A 17,379-nucleotide genomic window follows, 5' to 3' on the forward strand; every position below is an offset into this window, starting at 1 on the left:
TTGCAAATAAGGAGGAGGGGTTTTATAAGGGGGGGATAATGAAGTTGCCTTCTAAATGGCAACAATTTTGCGAACAAAACGCGCATATTTGACTTAAATTGGATAATTTTAAGTATGTTAAATAAAGCGTCAAATTTCGATCAGAAATACGACATTTCTTTTTCCCCAACCCAATATATGACAATTTATGACATAAAAAAGTTATGAAAATTTTTTCTGTATCTCGATACCTCCCTAACTCGATGGTACCCTTGGATATCGAGTTAGGGAGAGTTGACTGTAGTTCAATAAAGAAGAAACGAAGAACGACTGAGCAATAAGCGTTTGAAATTGGATATTTTTCACGATTCGATCGATTTTCGTATTTCAATTTGTACCCCCAACATGTTCCCGAAAAACGTAATCCTACGTCAAAAAATGCTGAGGTGTCGACATTATGGTTCTAATTGTACCTCCTTAGCTTAACCCTCTACCGCCCAATTTTTCATTTATCTAAGAAAACCTACTCCACTTTTGTCTCGAATTTCCGAATTTCAACATAAAATACTCCTAGCAGGAAACTGCCAGCATAAAAACAATGTGTAGGGTAGATAGGGGCAATATGACCAGGCGGGGCGAAATGGGCCACCGTTCGTTTGGGCTTGTTATTGAACTAATAACATTTATGTGCCAACAATTGTGTTAGAAATATTCTTTTTAAGTATCTCCGTGAAAACCGTATTCAAATTCAATTGTTGTATAAAGATATTGAGAGAAATATCACACTAGCTGATTATCACGAAAAACATATAAAAACAGTCAACAAAATGAGCTCTGTACGCTCCATGCTGAAATTTATGACTCTGCTCTTTATATCAATTCGTACTGGTATTATTTCTGAACATTTTCACTGATTTGCTGCGCTGCTTTGCCGTTTCATGTAAAAGATCGGTTCATTTTTATTGAGCGTAAACGGGCGGGCGGAATGGGGGCTTGGGGCATTATGACCAGGTATTTTTTCAACATAACCTGTAAAAACAGCTGTCAAAAGACTAGTAATTAAATTCTCTAAATGTATTTTAGCTGTAGCTCCTAAAATATTTAGTTAGCTTGAACAATGAAATTTAAGAACGTACTAGTACTAGTACAGAATGAGACATTTCCATTTTGATTCGGATCAATTTAATGAAACTGTTACGATTTAAACGAAATGCTTCATCTCGCAATCTTTCGGTCCCCTTCTGTACGTTTTACCTCCAGAGATTCCACTTTTGTTTCCCGTAGCCGTTTTATTAACTTTGATTCATATGACGACAAAAAGAGCTCAACATTTTTATTGATGCTATTCTTCCAAAGCGAAATATAGCATCATAAACTTGTCGCATAGTACAACCGTTTCCTCCCACATATTTTCATAAAAACATTCGCTAATGGAAAAGTATTCTCAACGTTGAGGTTTCTAACGAGAGACAGAAGACCATTTTGGGTAAAAACTTTCGTAAACCGTCATGGTCCAGTCATCATTTTTCGGATCATACTGAGCAAACTTGTTTATGTTGCTAGCAATATTTTTTCAATGATAAATCTGCTGGAGCTCCACTGATACGACCAAAATCCGTCAAATATCAAAAAGCCAATAGTCAAAAGCTTCTCGAATCGTTTTCCTCCATTTTCTATCGGAATCAATGATGGAAACATCAAGGATACATCAACGCAGTGCTTCGCATCTCAGACGAAATTTCAAGATTTGTCAGTCGTAAATTTTTTTTAATCCTTCGATGAACCGTGTAAAATATGCAATCCGAAGCTACCCAAATTTAAGACCTTATTTCTTAATTTTGAGAAATCAGTTGCAGCTCGTGTAATATGATCAATTCACGTTTATTTCGTCCATCGACACAAAAAGAAGTTTGTTCAAATATATAATTCCCATGCCATCTTCAAAAGCTGCAAGTTCATTCCTGATGCTTGAGAATGTCCCAAGAACATTGACGTCATTCAACGATTCACCAAAACCAACCTCTTCTTCATACCAAAATCTGACATTCAGATCTATCTGTAGCCTCTTTGTAGTCTTGTTCAAAGACTCGCCGAAACCAACGACAATGTATAGCTTACATTTTCATCGAACCAAAAATCATCATAAACCTCATTTTATCATGCCCTGGTTAGACCTTCTCAGCTTCCTGGTTGTCATGAAACATTCTTCTCAATACAACCATGTATTTTTCAGCAGTGTGGAGTGATTTGTGCTACATAACTGTTTCCGGGCACCACAGGAGCTCAGCTTTCATAGTATGATTTTCAAGCATTATTTTATCGATAGTTTTCGAAAGAAGAAAAGGAAGGGAATTGGTTGAAGGTGAACGGCAGATACTGATGCCAAAAATGATAAATTTAGTGGGAAACTAATCTCGCATCCAGATGTCGACACCGTACCGTTGTCATCGCGAATGCGTTTCATACCGTTTCCACCGTGAAGTGTATTCGAGAATCAGGCCCTAAGTTCACCTACAAGCAAAAGCAAACTGAAAAATCTACAGAAGAGTCAAACTAGTCAAATACAACTTATTTGGTATCATTATCTTTCTAATTACTACAATGATCAAATTCTAATTGACGGAATTTCATTTTTTCCAGATTGGTGACGAACTTCCCTGATATTCACTGACTTTCCCTGACATTGTTTGAATTCCCTGATTTTCAAGGATTTTAAAGGTAGTCGACACCCTGTTTTTTCCATAGGAGCAGCAAATAAACTAAAATTTTTTATCTTTATTCAACAGGTACAGACCAAAAATTCAAAAATCCTAGCAATGCGGAGAATAAGGCAGATGAGCGCAGGGTGCTGAGCAAGGAATAACCATTATAGAATATTCCACAGGACACCTTATGTTGCTACTGTGGGACACAATTCAGTTCTTCTACGGGTGGCGATAAACAGAACCAATGCTATCGATGCACAGATGTTCTCTGTTCTTGATTTGAGCAACGTAAAATTGTAGTCCAATCACTGAAATACACGTAAAAGTTGCAAAATAGAATAAGCTTTCGTTCTATGAACTTGTTACGTTATTCCCCTACGAAAACATGCTTAAATTATTTAATCAAAAGACATGGTCATATTGCCCCGCATGGTGGCCCATTTTGCCCCGTCGTGTTTTCGATCGATGGAAATGGAACACATTTTTAAAAGTGTAATTTTTCCACATAAATCTTTTTTAAAACGTATTCATACAATCTACATAGATCAACAAGGTTTCGAGTCGTGAGGTTTTAATATGTAGCATAACTTATAGATGTTCCTACATGAATTAGAACGTTTCGTTCTTAGGGGGGCATATTGCCCCTATCTACCCTGTGTGTGATGTGTGATGAAAATATTCTAAAGACGTTCTAGTGGGGGTGAACATTGGAAATAACGTCTGAATGATTTGAAAAGAGAATCCGCGAAGCCCGTCTAAAGGCGGGCTTGGGCTATAGAGGGTTAAGGTGAAGGTGGAAGCTAGCCATTGTAGTAGTATAGGTAAACCCTCGTGTAAAAATGGGGTAATAGTGTTTGTGAGAGAAGAGCAAAGCACACGTAAATAGATCAATTCACTTATCAGACTGTGTGGCGCTTCATTGACACGAGTCTTTGAATACATTTGAAAAAAAAACAAATAACAATTCAATACTAAAGTAAAATGTATGAACGATATGTTCCGATGAACAATTGCAAATATAAATATATATAGAAGGTGCATTTGCATATGATTCTGATTATACGCGAGCGTAACATGAGCAAATTTATAACACATGCGAATTGGGGCACTTTTGGTATTAACAAGTTCTTCAGCATAGTAACTCGATGTTGATAATTCCTTAATATTTTCCTTCGTTGATCGTATTGTTTTCACATATTCACGTTGGAAAGCCTTAACCCTTCTCTTCGTTGGCCGAGGCATTTAGATTGAATTTAATACTTTTCCGTTTACTGTTTTTGAAAGCATAGGCAGCCGTGGCAGTGTTCCGAGCTCTGCAATAAAATTTTCTTACCCAATGTTAAAGTTGCTAAAACTTACATTATAGACCCATTAAACGTAATAATAATAATTGTATTGATATCAACACAATTTTATTCTATTGATTTTCATGACATGGGTCATACTCCGGAATAACATTTTATTGAGTGGTTTTTATAGCTGTTTCGATGATGTTGTTTGGCATCAGTGTCGAAAAAATAACGATGCTTCCACCAATACAAACAAAACCATTGCAGAAAATTGAAAAACGAAAATTTAACTTTCAGAGCACTTTCTCGAGTTTTCCGACGTTCTTCACTATACGGTGCGAAAGCAGATGAAAATTTAATATCTTGTGAGTAATCGATTAGAGTTTGGTTGATATTACTGTGTGCGAAAACGATCATTTTCTTCACACTGTTTCGCAAAATTATTGATTTTCGGGCGAGAGGTGAGGGAGGGAGATGAAAGAAATGAGCGCCATTGTGGCAGCCATTTGTGGCTAGCTTCCACCTTCACCTTAATATAGCAAGACGTAACACTGTTATACCAAGGACTGGAATATTTCGGAACAGTTCTAGTTCTAGAGTATTCTCTGTTCAGCAAAAGAATTCTTTATTTATTTTGTTCACATTTGAAAATATATATTACATTTGTTACAGTCATGTTTATTGATATTTTATTCTCATAAGTCGTATAGCTTTGCACTCACTGAACAGCGTTGGGTTAGTGGTTGTTTGTAAAAAAAATATATCTTGTTGATGCTGGCTGATAGATACATTTTATCTAAATTGTATTCCAATCTATATTGCTAGGTTTTACTAAAAATAACGTTAATTAAGAAAACTAGAACTTAACATAAGAAAACTTTCGATTTCAGTTTCGTTGAATATTTGAACTACAGAAGATGATATAGACTAGCTTACTGCTATTTGCGGGCTAGAAAACATCAATGCTTCAACATATTTTCTAGCGACTATTTGCTTGGCAAAATCAAAGTAACAGCGATGAAAAAAAAATGACTGGCAAGGTGGTTGATAGTTTATGTTAGTTCAACGCTTTTATCAATTATATACAAAACTCTCGGATGAAGCTTTAAAAGGGGGAATTCTATACTCTCCGTTAGTCTTTCAACAAATTCCTATAATGCGCGAATGATCTTTCTTTGTTAACCCGACAAAAAGAAACCAGAACCATGTAAGCTGATGAATAAATCTTCCAACTCTTGGCAACTGCCGGCACCGAATTGGCTTTTCTCCGTCTGTTCGAAGCCTAGGGAACTGTTCGTGGTGGAATTGTTGCCATCGCCGACGGTAGGCGAGGTACCATTCCACCGTAAGCATCTGCCGCTAGGACCTAACTGATCTGGAGTGGGAAAATGAGAGAAAATGAAAATCGATAGACGAATCGGGGAGGAGGGTAAATGTTTGTCTACTTCTATGGGGGGAGTACAGGTTGCCTGAATGTATTAGTACGGAACTTTATCTACTCTGGGGGAGTGTTCGTGTTAGACTATAAGAATCGAGCTAGCTAACTTAGGTTAGATTATGACGCAAGACGCGACTGACGCGAACCAACATAATCAGAGGCTGGTCGTCCCAAAGTACAACGCCGCGAGTTTGCGATTGCGATAGTTTAAATCATGTGGGACATCATACAGCGGCTAGTATCGGAATATTTACTTTTTGGCTGCAGTACTGCTGGGGTCTGAAGTGGTGCAATGTACTGTATCTGCTGCTGCTGCTGCTGTTGCTGTTGGGGATGATGATAGAAACCGCTCAAGGGATGTACTGAAGCACCATTGAAGGATTCATTTGGAATCGTTTCCATTGTTTGATCGTTGCATTGCATTTGATGAATCGCTGAGGCTTGATTCCAGTTCAGATTACCATTGAGCTCTGAAAAAGATGTGAGAAAATGTATAAGTAACATCATTACGCTAAAGTATGAGTTTGTGAAATGGCTGAGTGCTTTTTGAGGAACGTCACGTTTTGAATATTCATAACAGACTATTCATCTTTTCTAGACGAGATCTCACTGAGACGAGATTTATAGTTTGGCCATTTCCTTTTCTCGCCATTACATTAGTAGGGTAACACGGGGTGATTTGGTCATATGAGGAGATTTGGACCACCCCTTTATCTCCAAAATTACGGCTCAACTTGGATTTTTAATGTCATAATAATGTCATTTCCTTCTATTGTTGAACTGTATGTTCCTAAAGTAAAAAAAAACTTTGGTGAAACTTTACAAGTAGAGGGAAACGGTAGCATAAACACAGCAAGCACTTTGATCGTATCGTCAAAAAATGTGAGTTTTCCGATAGTCCCCTTTTCCCCTATATGCTTTATCTGTCTTCCCCCGAAGTCGGTGCTACATTTGACACAAGCGGCAAGCTTTTTCTACTCTTCAATTAACAAACTTCCACGCTACCCTATCACCAGTTACCACTTGGTCGGTCTGTGACCTCTATTCGGGGCTTGCTTGCTTGCTTGTGTTTGTTTGTATAAACGTTTGGATGATTATTTGTATTTCCCCGCGACAGAGGGCACACTTTGTTTTCTAGAATGTTACCGCTTTCGTTTTGCACACATCGCGTTCGCGGCTGTGTAAACACATGAGTGGCGTAAAGTGTTGCGGAATTCACTTCCGTATTATGGAGACGCGTTTTGTCTTCAATTGTAAACTTATAAATTTCACAAAAACGATCTTGAGGGTGCTGTCTGTCTTTTTTTATTGTGTCGGAAGAAATGATTGTTTATATTCCATTTCTTAAAATCATTCAAATTCCTTTTACACAATTCTAGACAATGGGTAAAAAAAATCCGACAAAAATCTAACGTGATAATGAAAAACCATAGCGATTAGTGTTGGGGTAATTGATCTTAAGTGTCTTATATAGAGCTTTAAGTCGTCAAAGCTTTTTTTATATATGAGCGCCATTTTTACAGCTGTCATTTTTTAATTTGATTTGCCATTTCATTATGAAGAGACTGACACCTGTACAACACTTGAAAATAAGATCGAAAAACTCATCGCGTCCGTTCTACGGTCGACAGAATCGTCCTTCAATGCCATTAGTTCGCGCAAACATATACATTCTGTCAAATATTTACTGGAAATTTTAAATTTTAAATCTTCCCGCTGAAAATTTTACAATTTGTTTTTTTTTGACAATTTTGAGCGCGATCTGTTATTTATTTCGTTTACAGTGTCAATAAAGAGTGCCGACCTTGGCGAGAAAATTCGTCGCAAACGGCCAGATTTGTGGAAGGATAACACCTGGATTTTGCACCACGATAATGCTCATTGACCGATCCTTGTGAACGAATTTTTGACGAATCGAATCATATAAACGACGGAAATTGATAACGTTACCGTCATTCGTAGTTTCGCCAAATACATCAATTGCATCTTTGAGCGTACTCGAAATCAAAATGAATGTTCTGCATTGAGCTTCCTATAGCAGCAAGACAGCAGCCTTGACGTTACGCGCTTATTCTCCTTCGTCTCATTTCTTTTGTTTGAAAAATTTGATAAAGAACATCCATATTTGCAAAAAATAAATTGAACAAGAATACAGAGTTGAACTCGGGCATGAATGCATGAAGACCTCGGGCTGTAGTACAAGTTTCAGCATCGAAGTTCTGAATTCCACCAGAGGTCCCGCTAAAGAACTTTGTTGTTTATAAATTTCTGGAACGCAGAATCCCTGGTGGCGATCAAGGTGTGTGTATTCTCTGTCGTTTCTATCGGTTCCGCAGAAAATTTTGAACCTCAAATGTCATTTTTACGCAAAGCGGCTCATTAGTAGTAGCGATCGCTTCATACATAGTTAACTGTATTTGACAGGATAAACACGGCATTTGAAGATGCAGAAAAGTGTTTGAATGACGACGGGTTCAGGTAGTCATTATTGCTTATTTCGGATTGTTGTGTTGCGCGCGGGTTGTGTGGTGTAGTCAACTGTAGCCATCAGATTACATTCTTCACGTTGGAGAAGTTTCTTCCAAATAGAAAAGAAAATAAGGATATTGGGAGAATTTGGAAATAACAAATTAATTACCTTTAATAATTCCTCATCTATGCTACAAATGTGAAATAGTACACATTATTCTGAGATTGTCTATCTCTCTTATGAATAATTTGAACAGGCGGGCGAGTCGCCACTGAAGTTCCACTACGACGCGTCCTCTTATTTGTCCGAACAATATTACGTACGTAGCAAAACATTCAAACAAACAATTCGTCACAACCACGCTCGCACGCGCACCGAGGCGACGATAGACAGTGCCAAATCACGTAATGTTGGGCAAATCCTGTTATTTCAAAAATAAATATTAGAGAAGGATAGTGAGAGAGAAAGAAAGATAGAGAGAGAGAAGAAAGACAGAGTAATAGAGAAAAGAGAGACATGGAAAGAGAGAGAAAGACAGTGAAAAAGGGGAGAAAGGAAAGAGAAAGATAAAGAGAAGAGAAAGATAGAAAGAGAGAGAGAAACGAAAATGTAAATAGAGAGAGAGAAACGAAAATGGAAATAGAGAGAGAGAAACGAAAATGGAAATGGAGAGAGAGAGAGAAACGAAAATGGAAATATATAGAGAGAGAGAGAAACGAAAATGAAAATAGAGAGAGAGAGAGAGAAACGAAAATGGAAATAGAGAGAGAGAGAAACGAAAATGGAAATAGAGAGAGAGAGAAACGAAAATGGAAATAGAGAGAGAGAGAAACGAAAATAGAAATAGAGAGAGAAAGAGAGAGAAACGAAAATGGAAATAGAGAGAGAGAGAGAAAGAGAGAGAAACGAAAATGGAAATAGAGAGTTAGAAGCGAGAAATAGAGAGAAAAAAAAGAGGAGAAAGTGAGAGAGAAAAGAAAGAAAAAAAAATAGTTAGAAGAGAGATAGTTAGAGGAGAGAGAAAAGAGAAGAGAGTAAAGAAAGAGAATGAGAAGCGAGGGAGGAATAGAGAGTGAGAATAGAGAAGAGAGAAATAAGAGAAAAGAAAAGAGATAGAATAGAGAGAAGAGAACAGAGAGAAGAGCGAGAAGAGAACGAAGAGAAGAGAGAAAATAGAGAAAAGAACGAAAAGAGAGGAAAGTGAGAAGAGAAGAGAGAGAGATAAATAAGGGAGAAAGAGAGAATGAGAATGAGGAAAAAGAGAGAAAGAGATAGAAAGATAGAGAGGAAGAGTGATAGTGAGAACGAAAAGAAAACGGCTGGTCAATCTATCCAAAAAGCGGTTACTGTAAAATTTAATATGATAAATCCAGCCGAAAATTATTTACATTCTAAATAACGATTAATTAACACTATCTGTTAAAACTCAGATAATTTGAGAATAATACTGCTGTGTCGATTGTTCTCACCGAGCAGAAGGAGTATTCTGTGAAATGAAATATTCTTTAGTTATCCCCCTATCAACTAAGCAAACATTAAATCGTATAAAATGTCAAAATTGGAGGCGATATACATACATCCAAGACAAGACAGGTAGGCTGACCTTATCAGCGTCAAATCGTCAAACTCAAACTCAATAAAATTCTTAAAAAATGGGGTTTTGTTTTTTGCTTACGTGTCCCGTTTTTAGTCCGGAACTATTTGGTCAACCTACATTTAGGCAGTCTTCCGAAAAACACTTACACATGTCCACGTGATGTGAAATTTCTATGTTTTTGTTTGAATTCGAACATGATTTTCACTAGTGTTAAATGTCTATCCCAAACACGAACAATGATACACAAACATAAACATGTGAAAATAAACACGATGTTTATAATTCAAGAACATCATGTACAAACATATCACCCGCAGTATTCATTGCTTTCGTTTCGTTTCTTTTCATACACGGAAAGAAATTATTCATCCCAAAACATTTATTCGTATAATACTTGTTCACAGAAACGAACTTGAAATTTAGTTCGCATTACAAAAGTTGCACGAACTAAGAGGCTATGAGTTCATGCACATTTTGCAAGTCTGATTAAATAATCCTTGGTTTCGTGCAAAGAAAACATTCTCTAAATAGAAAGAAGCTTTCTATGAGATTTTTTTTGCGTGCATGTTCGCAATTAAAGTCTGGTGAACCGACTGCACAGCGGGCAACGTCGTACAAATGCTGGCCAAATAAATAAATACCCAAAAATTAGTTTTAGATGCAACCTTCGGCGGCACACAGCAGAACCAGCAGAGAAATTTCAGCGGCTAAAACACAACATTAATTTCTCGATGTTCTCACAAACTGAATGAAGGAAAAAACTAAAAGCTACACTTACACTGCACTACATATGCTATGCTATGTGTGCATGCGATTGCATCATCCTTTCTTCTTCTCTTCTTCACTCGTTTTATAGCTCGGATCGCGTTCGTCGCGAACAAGCAGTATTGGCCATTTGTATTCAAAGATCCAGCCAAAATTGTTGCTCCCGTGGTCGAGTGGTTAGCGTCACGCCTAACATGTCACTGCTGAATAATTCTGGTACTTTATATTCAATTAAAATTATAGAAATATTGTAATCAAAATTTGTTGCGGGTATCTAAACATCTCCGCCACGCTCTATTCAATTTTAGTACTTGTTCAAATAGCTAATAATAGCGAATGTTCCATGAATTCAATATATAAATTGATGCGTGCACAAAATAATGATATCAATTGCGAAAAACTCTGATATCAATCGACGTTTATTTTGTTCAGAACAGATAAAGAAGTTTATTTGCCCAATATTTTAGACGAAGCACCCATTGTCATGATAGGAAAGCATTTCAACATTCCAACACACCACGCGTTGAGTGGTGGTGGTGTGGTATCCGATTCGCTTCTTCTACTGTACGCACTGCCTGTGCTTGGGGTGAAAATGCAAGAGAAATTGTACACCATGTTCGAACATCATGTGAAATTGGGATTAAACATCGTATGTCCACACATACTACGAATACAAACATGTTACATTTTCAAACATAGGTATGAAAAAATCATGTTTGTGTTCAAACACAAAACTGCGAACAGCAGCGTGGACATGTTTATCCCGGACGCAGTGTTTTTGTGAAACATGGAAGACTGCATTTAGGCTATATATGTGGCGTACAACTGACATATATATGCAAATGTGGAGACGATATACATACAGTCAACTCTCTCTAACTCAATATACAAGGGACTGTCGAGTTGAGGAGGTATCGAATTTTGAAGAGAAGAATGCTTTTAAGAGCAATCAAAGGTGCCATGAAATCCATCGAGTTACAGAACATCGAGTTAGGGAGAGTTGACTGTATATGCCATAATTTATACGCATATAAAGCCGTATATAAACATATTACAATACTTGTGAAACCGATATGCGATTTGACCAGACATTGTTATATCAAATGAATAGAATGTACGTTAGAGTGTCAATGAGCATATGGGAAAAAGTGACCTTCGAATTTTTGAACGGGACTTCTTGCAGAATGTTGATTTCCGCGAAAAAATACTCTATGGAAAATTTTAACTAAATCGAACTTTATTTACCAGTGTCGAAGACGTCATATCTTGAGTTTTTTTGAAAACAGTAAAATCACACAAAGGAAGTTTCACGAAATCGGGTTTTTCAAAGTGCAGTAGAGTCGATTTTTGATAAATAAAAAGCTGGCAGTCTTGAAAAGGAGTTTCATTGTTTTGAAACCATAGCATTGACTCTTCCGTGTCATGACAGGACAATATATATCCGAATTTCGCATTTTCTTAACACATCGGTCCGTGAGAATAACACATTTTCCGCCTTCTTCGCACCGGTCTCATCGGACCGACAGGGGACTTTTCGTTTGTAGTGTCGACACCTGGAAAAACAGCAATTGGCGATCTAACGCAAAACGTAAACGATCGGTGAGACATCTGGATTTAGTTTTTGAGCTAAGAAAATGATGATAATGTAACCTAAAACTCAAAAACAAATCACGTATATTTTACTTCTGGTTTTTCCAATGTAGTTCTCACATACAGGGACCATGCATTTTTCTACTTGTTTTTGATTGGCTCTCGAAATTGGTTTTTTGGATTCAACAATTGTCAACATTTATGCAGTATGTATTTCTTTCTTTCTTTGTTTTTAAGAGGCTTCAAACTTTGCAGTTCATTCGCCTCTATATGTATTTTTTGTTTTTTGAAAATAAAAGAGGAATCTGATTTTTGATTCATCCCCTTAAAGTCAGAAAACGACTTTCTCACGTGAAAAAAAAATTATCCATATTATCTCAGCAGGTGATAGACGATCATATTGGAAAAAAAAATCTTCCTGCGCATATATTCGAATTTCAACAATGATAGAGTTATAGAACTTTATTTTTGTTTCGGACTCTGTTGCCTCAAACTGGCTCTACATTAAAAAGTACGCTACGGAAGATGATTCTGATGCTTTAATTTGAAAGATGAGAAAATTTAGTACAGGATATAGCAGTTGAGCAACTAAATTAGTGAATTTTAACAACATTTTGGAAGTGAAAAACTTTTTATCTCATTTATTTATTTATTAGGCTCATCAGCATTTTAGCTGTAACAGAGCCGGGTTTTAATCGTGTACATGTACATATGTTTATGTTTCTATAAATTGTAAATTACACGGTAGTTAGTAGTAGCCATTTAGGCGTTAAGTTTTCTGTTCCATTACTTTATGGTAAATTACACAGTAGTAGCCATTTAGGCGTAAGGGTATTCTTTCTGTTCATCCATTGTTCAGCAAACCGGACAGCGGAGACAGTTGATATTGATCATTGTTGAGTTGTTTATAGAACAGCAGCCCGATGTGTCTTGCAGAGCAGAGCAGTTGTATGGATGAATCGATCTTATTTCGACCGTGGATCGATTTCCATCGCTGATGATGGTTGCGTGGACGTTATTATTCTATAACAACACAAAGATGGTCAATTGAGGGCCCTGAGTTTGAACTCACGATCGATCGCTTGGTAAGCGAACGCGTAACCAAGTGGCTACGAAGACCCCCAAGTGAAAAACTTAAAAGTTAATAATTTTTAATGTGTTATTGGTTTTATCCAATACCACTCTACAATTTGTGTTTTGACGCCCAACTTTTATCTTTCTTAATTTGGCTGCAATATCGATATAAACAATTCCTGGTGACAATTCAAGCAAAATCTTCAAAAAATTTCACCCACTGTACATGTAATAGCCACTCAAACTTCACCTTAACGTTGAAAGGTTACATTTCTTCTTGAAATATGCCATATTTGAAATAAAAAAAAATGTTCCAAACTGTATATGATCGAGTCCAAAATTGTATATAATCGAATCACATATAATCGAGTCCGACCTGTATAACATTGTAATTTATGGAAAGAACTGCAAACCTTCCAGAAACTCACATTGTAAATTTTAAAACCATCATCACTCTCACCGCAGCGTCGCCTAGGTGTAGATTTGTACATTAGATCGCCAATAAAGTTAGAAAAAAATTCTAGAAAATCTAGTCTCGATCCGCAGGAATCGGCGTGGGCCAGTTGAAAAGCTCATTGTCGGTTACCTAGCTTGATGAATTTAGAAACAAGTGAATAGTTTGTTTGATTTGATTAAAATTGTTTCAAATTCTTCAGATAAGAATTGTGTGTAAAAAAAAATCCCGCCTTTGCAATATAATCTTATAAGAATTGAGTGTAATTTTCCTGGCACCACTGTCCGTAACCGTCGCCGCCGCCGAACAGACTTGCTTATGTCACGCTACAGCAACACATTACCAACACAATCATCCCCACTACCAAAGTGTATCAATTCCACACTTTGGATCAAAGCAAGCGACACGGAGCAGGAGAGGGGAAAGAAAATAAAAACACGCTTACCTCTGTTGCACGCCTGCTGCTGGTGCTGTTGATGTTGTTGTTGCTCCTGCCAGGTTTTTCGCCGTTTGCAGTTGCTTCCCGCCATCATTGCCAACGCTTCCTCACCGCGCTCTTTTCGTTTTCGCAGAATCTGCTGTTGCTGCGGTTGGTGGTGGTAATTTTCCATTTCACTAACTCCGCAATCCATCATCGAGCAGTCATCGACAATTGCTGCTGCTGGCTGTGGATGGCAATCCAATAAGACACCAATACCAACAGCGCTACCACCACGGCTGTCGTTACTTGCGGAAGCGTGCCTTACTCCGTTGACAGTTTTTGTTTCTGTTGACATCATTTTCGGCATCGAGCTTGCCGGTATGTAACCGTAGTAACCATTGGAACTCAGATAGGTCACGGGTTGGAAGTCACGGACCACATCGTTGCCACTTCCAGGATGTGGCAGCTGTTGTTGGTCACCGAAGCTGGCGTTATTTCCGGTTGTTGTTTGCGCTGTAACAGTTGCCGAAGCTGGTGGCGTAGGAAAGAGCAGATTTTCGTTCTTGTAGAACGTGACACTTTGGACGCCATCGAGCGGCAGAAACGAGTTGTTGTAATTGGAGTATACCATTCTTCCGCACTTGTGTAACAATCCAAAGTCTCGAGAAGTCGGTCACACGATACGCGGAACGCTTGAGCACTATTTGGTGTGGGTAAATATCGGTCGTCCCGCCGAAAGTAGTCCACCCAGCTGGGGTGTCAGGGGTGGTGAAAATAGCACGACACAACGAAGCGCGTTAGTAATACTATTAAAAATAGATCGATTGAATGTCAGGTAATTATGTACGCGTTTGCATTCGATTGAGTCCAATACACGAGCGTGAGGCGCGCGCCTCCGACAGCTTACTGCGAAACACTGAGCGTCGAGCAAGTCCTGCAAGGGTGTTTAGTAATGGAAATGTTTACGGTGTAGTTGTTACAACTTTACGCGATATGTGCTAAAGCAGCTGCGCTGAAGCGCGAAGGCAAATATGATACTAGCGCGGTAACAGTTAGAAGCGAATAAACTCTGCTCACACCACAAGCAACTAACCGGCTGGCTAACCGACAAAGCGAATAGCTCCCCGCCTGAACGTGAGTTCCCGTTGCTGAGTGGTGTGAGTGGCGAATGAGAAACATCATGCACCGAGCAAGACGGGTCTATGGTACTAGGTGAGGCCGTTTCGCCACTAAGTTGGTTAGGGGAGCGGTATATGAAAACAGCACGGAAGAAAGTAGAAGGGGAATTATTTGCTTGTAGCGTGAAAGAGACAGACTGATCACGAGCGAGCTTCGGCAATAGCGTATTGTGTTTCGTTTACAAACAAAACACAGTAGACTTTCAAGATGGCTGAAGAGTGGTTATAGCAAGTTAGCCCACCTTAGTATATACTTCTAGGCGCCTTGGCACCGAGAACTTGTAACAAAGGTGGAATAGTGCTTCATATGATTAAGGGCTGCGAAGAATGTTATTTTATCCCCAACGATGTTTTGATTTCTGTAAGCATTTGTGATCAAATAAAAAAAATCAATCCCATTTAATTCTGGTTGATATAGTCCACCGCTTTTGTACCGCGTTGATTGTTTATAATTTTTGAGCGTCGTTTGAGTGGCTTTAATGAATCGAGGGGTATGTATGAGAGGTATAACATTATAAACATGGCTGCGTTCATTAAAAACAGTGATTCGGCTCTATTTAGACATACTGAGGTACCATTCAGTGTCGCATTAGAGGCGGTTGTGACCTGTAATTGGGCATTCGTGATGACAGTGGTCGTGTCGTCGTCTGGTGGCGACTATGAATTTTGGGCCATAATTTGGGCCTTAAACTCGATAGAGTAATCACTATCAGATTAGAATGCACGAACCTAAATTGAAAGTCGGCACCAGACGTCGACACTGTGCCACTATTGTACATATAGCATATAGCTATCTATATAACTATATAGCGCTGGCAGCTATATGGATAGCGTGGTCGTGTGAAATAGCTTTGCATTCCAGCCGGCCTTGGTTTCGATCCCTATTGACGTAGTATGGGCTTTTTTTGCACAATCCCAAGTGAAATGAGATAAGAAAACAGAAAGAGATGTCTGCTCGCATACATACAAACCATTTTTAAGCTTTTAAAACAGCTCATTTGCGCATTTGACTCTCCAGCACACGAAATAGCATCATTTCTGCCAAAGATGAAATGTTTTCTGTCAACGCTAGTTTGGGTGTACTTAATAAATTTGACCATACCTCAGAATGTTCTAAATTAAACCTCAATTGTAGCTACAGCGAATATTTAGATTTCCTTAAGTGCACCATAACCTTTAAAATAATTAAAAGAACCTAAATTACTAAATACACTTTTTTTTGCATCATCACTACCACGAACCCATAATTTGATACATTCAAGATGTGAAACGAACGTTTTGAGGGGTTTCCTTCGAACATCGAGCATTAAGGCTATGAAACAGCCTGTCACGAATGATTAAATCCACATCTTCGTTCCCTTAGTTCATATAGATTCATTGTGGATAGCGGCGGTAATACATACTTTGAGAATCATTAGTAGGTTATTTGTGTTATGAATTTTATAGACGACACAAAACACAACATTCATGAAAACATATTTTCGTAGTTTTCTTTAATAAGAAAGAAAAAAATACAAGAAAAATTAATCTACTTTTCTGATGAATTTCTACTTTTCTGATAAATTTCACTACTTGCGAAAGGTCTTGGGATGTCCTTACATGACGAGCAAACCACTCGGCTTAATGTCCTACTAATTCCGCTTCATCGATTTGGGAATTTGCGGACTCAATATATTCTGCTTTGACGGGATATCCCTCGATCGCTAGGTTATTCCACTAATCAGCTAACTATTTCCCTGCATACTCTAAATGTTATGTTTCCAGTTCCGGGTCCTTTGTTTTCAGTTTTTCATCCAAGTGAGACCCCTCATGACCATGAGGAAGTATTAAATCTGCTAACTCCCGGGAAAGAGTGGCAATCCGACGTTCAGCTCAGTTGAAAGCAGGGCCCGAAATCTTCGACGGGGAAAAATGAAGACCGACTCTACTCACAGTAGCTCCGCTTCGACTAGAGCTGCTTCGGCAGTCACCGCCAACAAAAAATGACTTGACTAGAAAATGATATGACTAGCGTTGACTAGCGAGGATGACTGGTGAACTAGACCATTCAGCGGTTTTTTTAACTGACTCGACTAATGAATACAAATCTGCCTCTTCATTCAACTGACTTCAATCCACATTTCCATTTCCCCTTGACACTAATTTTGTACCCCCGTATGCAATCTTATTGTACGTCCATATAAAGAGGAACGAAAACATGACTCCTGATGCAAAAAAGTAGTTACCCCATCAATGGGCGGTTTATTTTCTACCCATCGTGAACTCAAACCAACGAACTTAGCCATTTATCAAGTATGCTATAAAGTGTAGGAAAGAGATATGGTACAAATAAAAATAAATAAACATTCACCGGATTGTGTACTTAATTCATAAGCATAAAGAAAAAGAGGAAAAATATACCCCTAATATCTCCCCTTGT

The 17,379-nt window shown here is 38.2% G+C and overlaps 1 protein-coding gene across 1 annotated transcript; it reads right to left on the reverse strand.

Annotated features, from left to right (window-relative positions):
• Nucleotides 1-4,588: 4,588 nt before the first annotated feature.
• On the reverse strand, nucleotides 4,589-14,882 carry LOC129770448 (uncharacterized). The gene is made up of 3 exons (XM_055773289.1): nucleotides 13,807-14,882; nucleotides 5,666-5,881; nucleotides 4,589-5,348 (listed from the first exon to the last, which is right to left on the reverse strand). Exons 1-3 carry the CDS (start codon nucleotides 14,411-14,413, stop codon nucleotides 5,152-5,154), a joined length of 1,020 nt encoding a protein of 339 aa, XP_055629264.1. The 5' UTR covers nucleotides 14,414-14,882; the 3' UTR covers nucleotides 4,589-5,151.
• Nucleotides 14,883-17,379: the final 2,497 nt, after the last annotated feature.

The sequence above is a fragment of the Toxorhynchites rutilus genome, chromosome 2 (genome assembly GCF_029784135.1).
Source record: "Toxorhynchites rutilus septentrionalis strain SRP chromosome 2, ASM2978413v1, whole genome shotgun sequence".
NCBI lineage: Eukaryota > Metazoa > Arthropoda > Insecta > Diptera > Culicidae > Toxorhynchites > Toxorhynchites rutilus.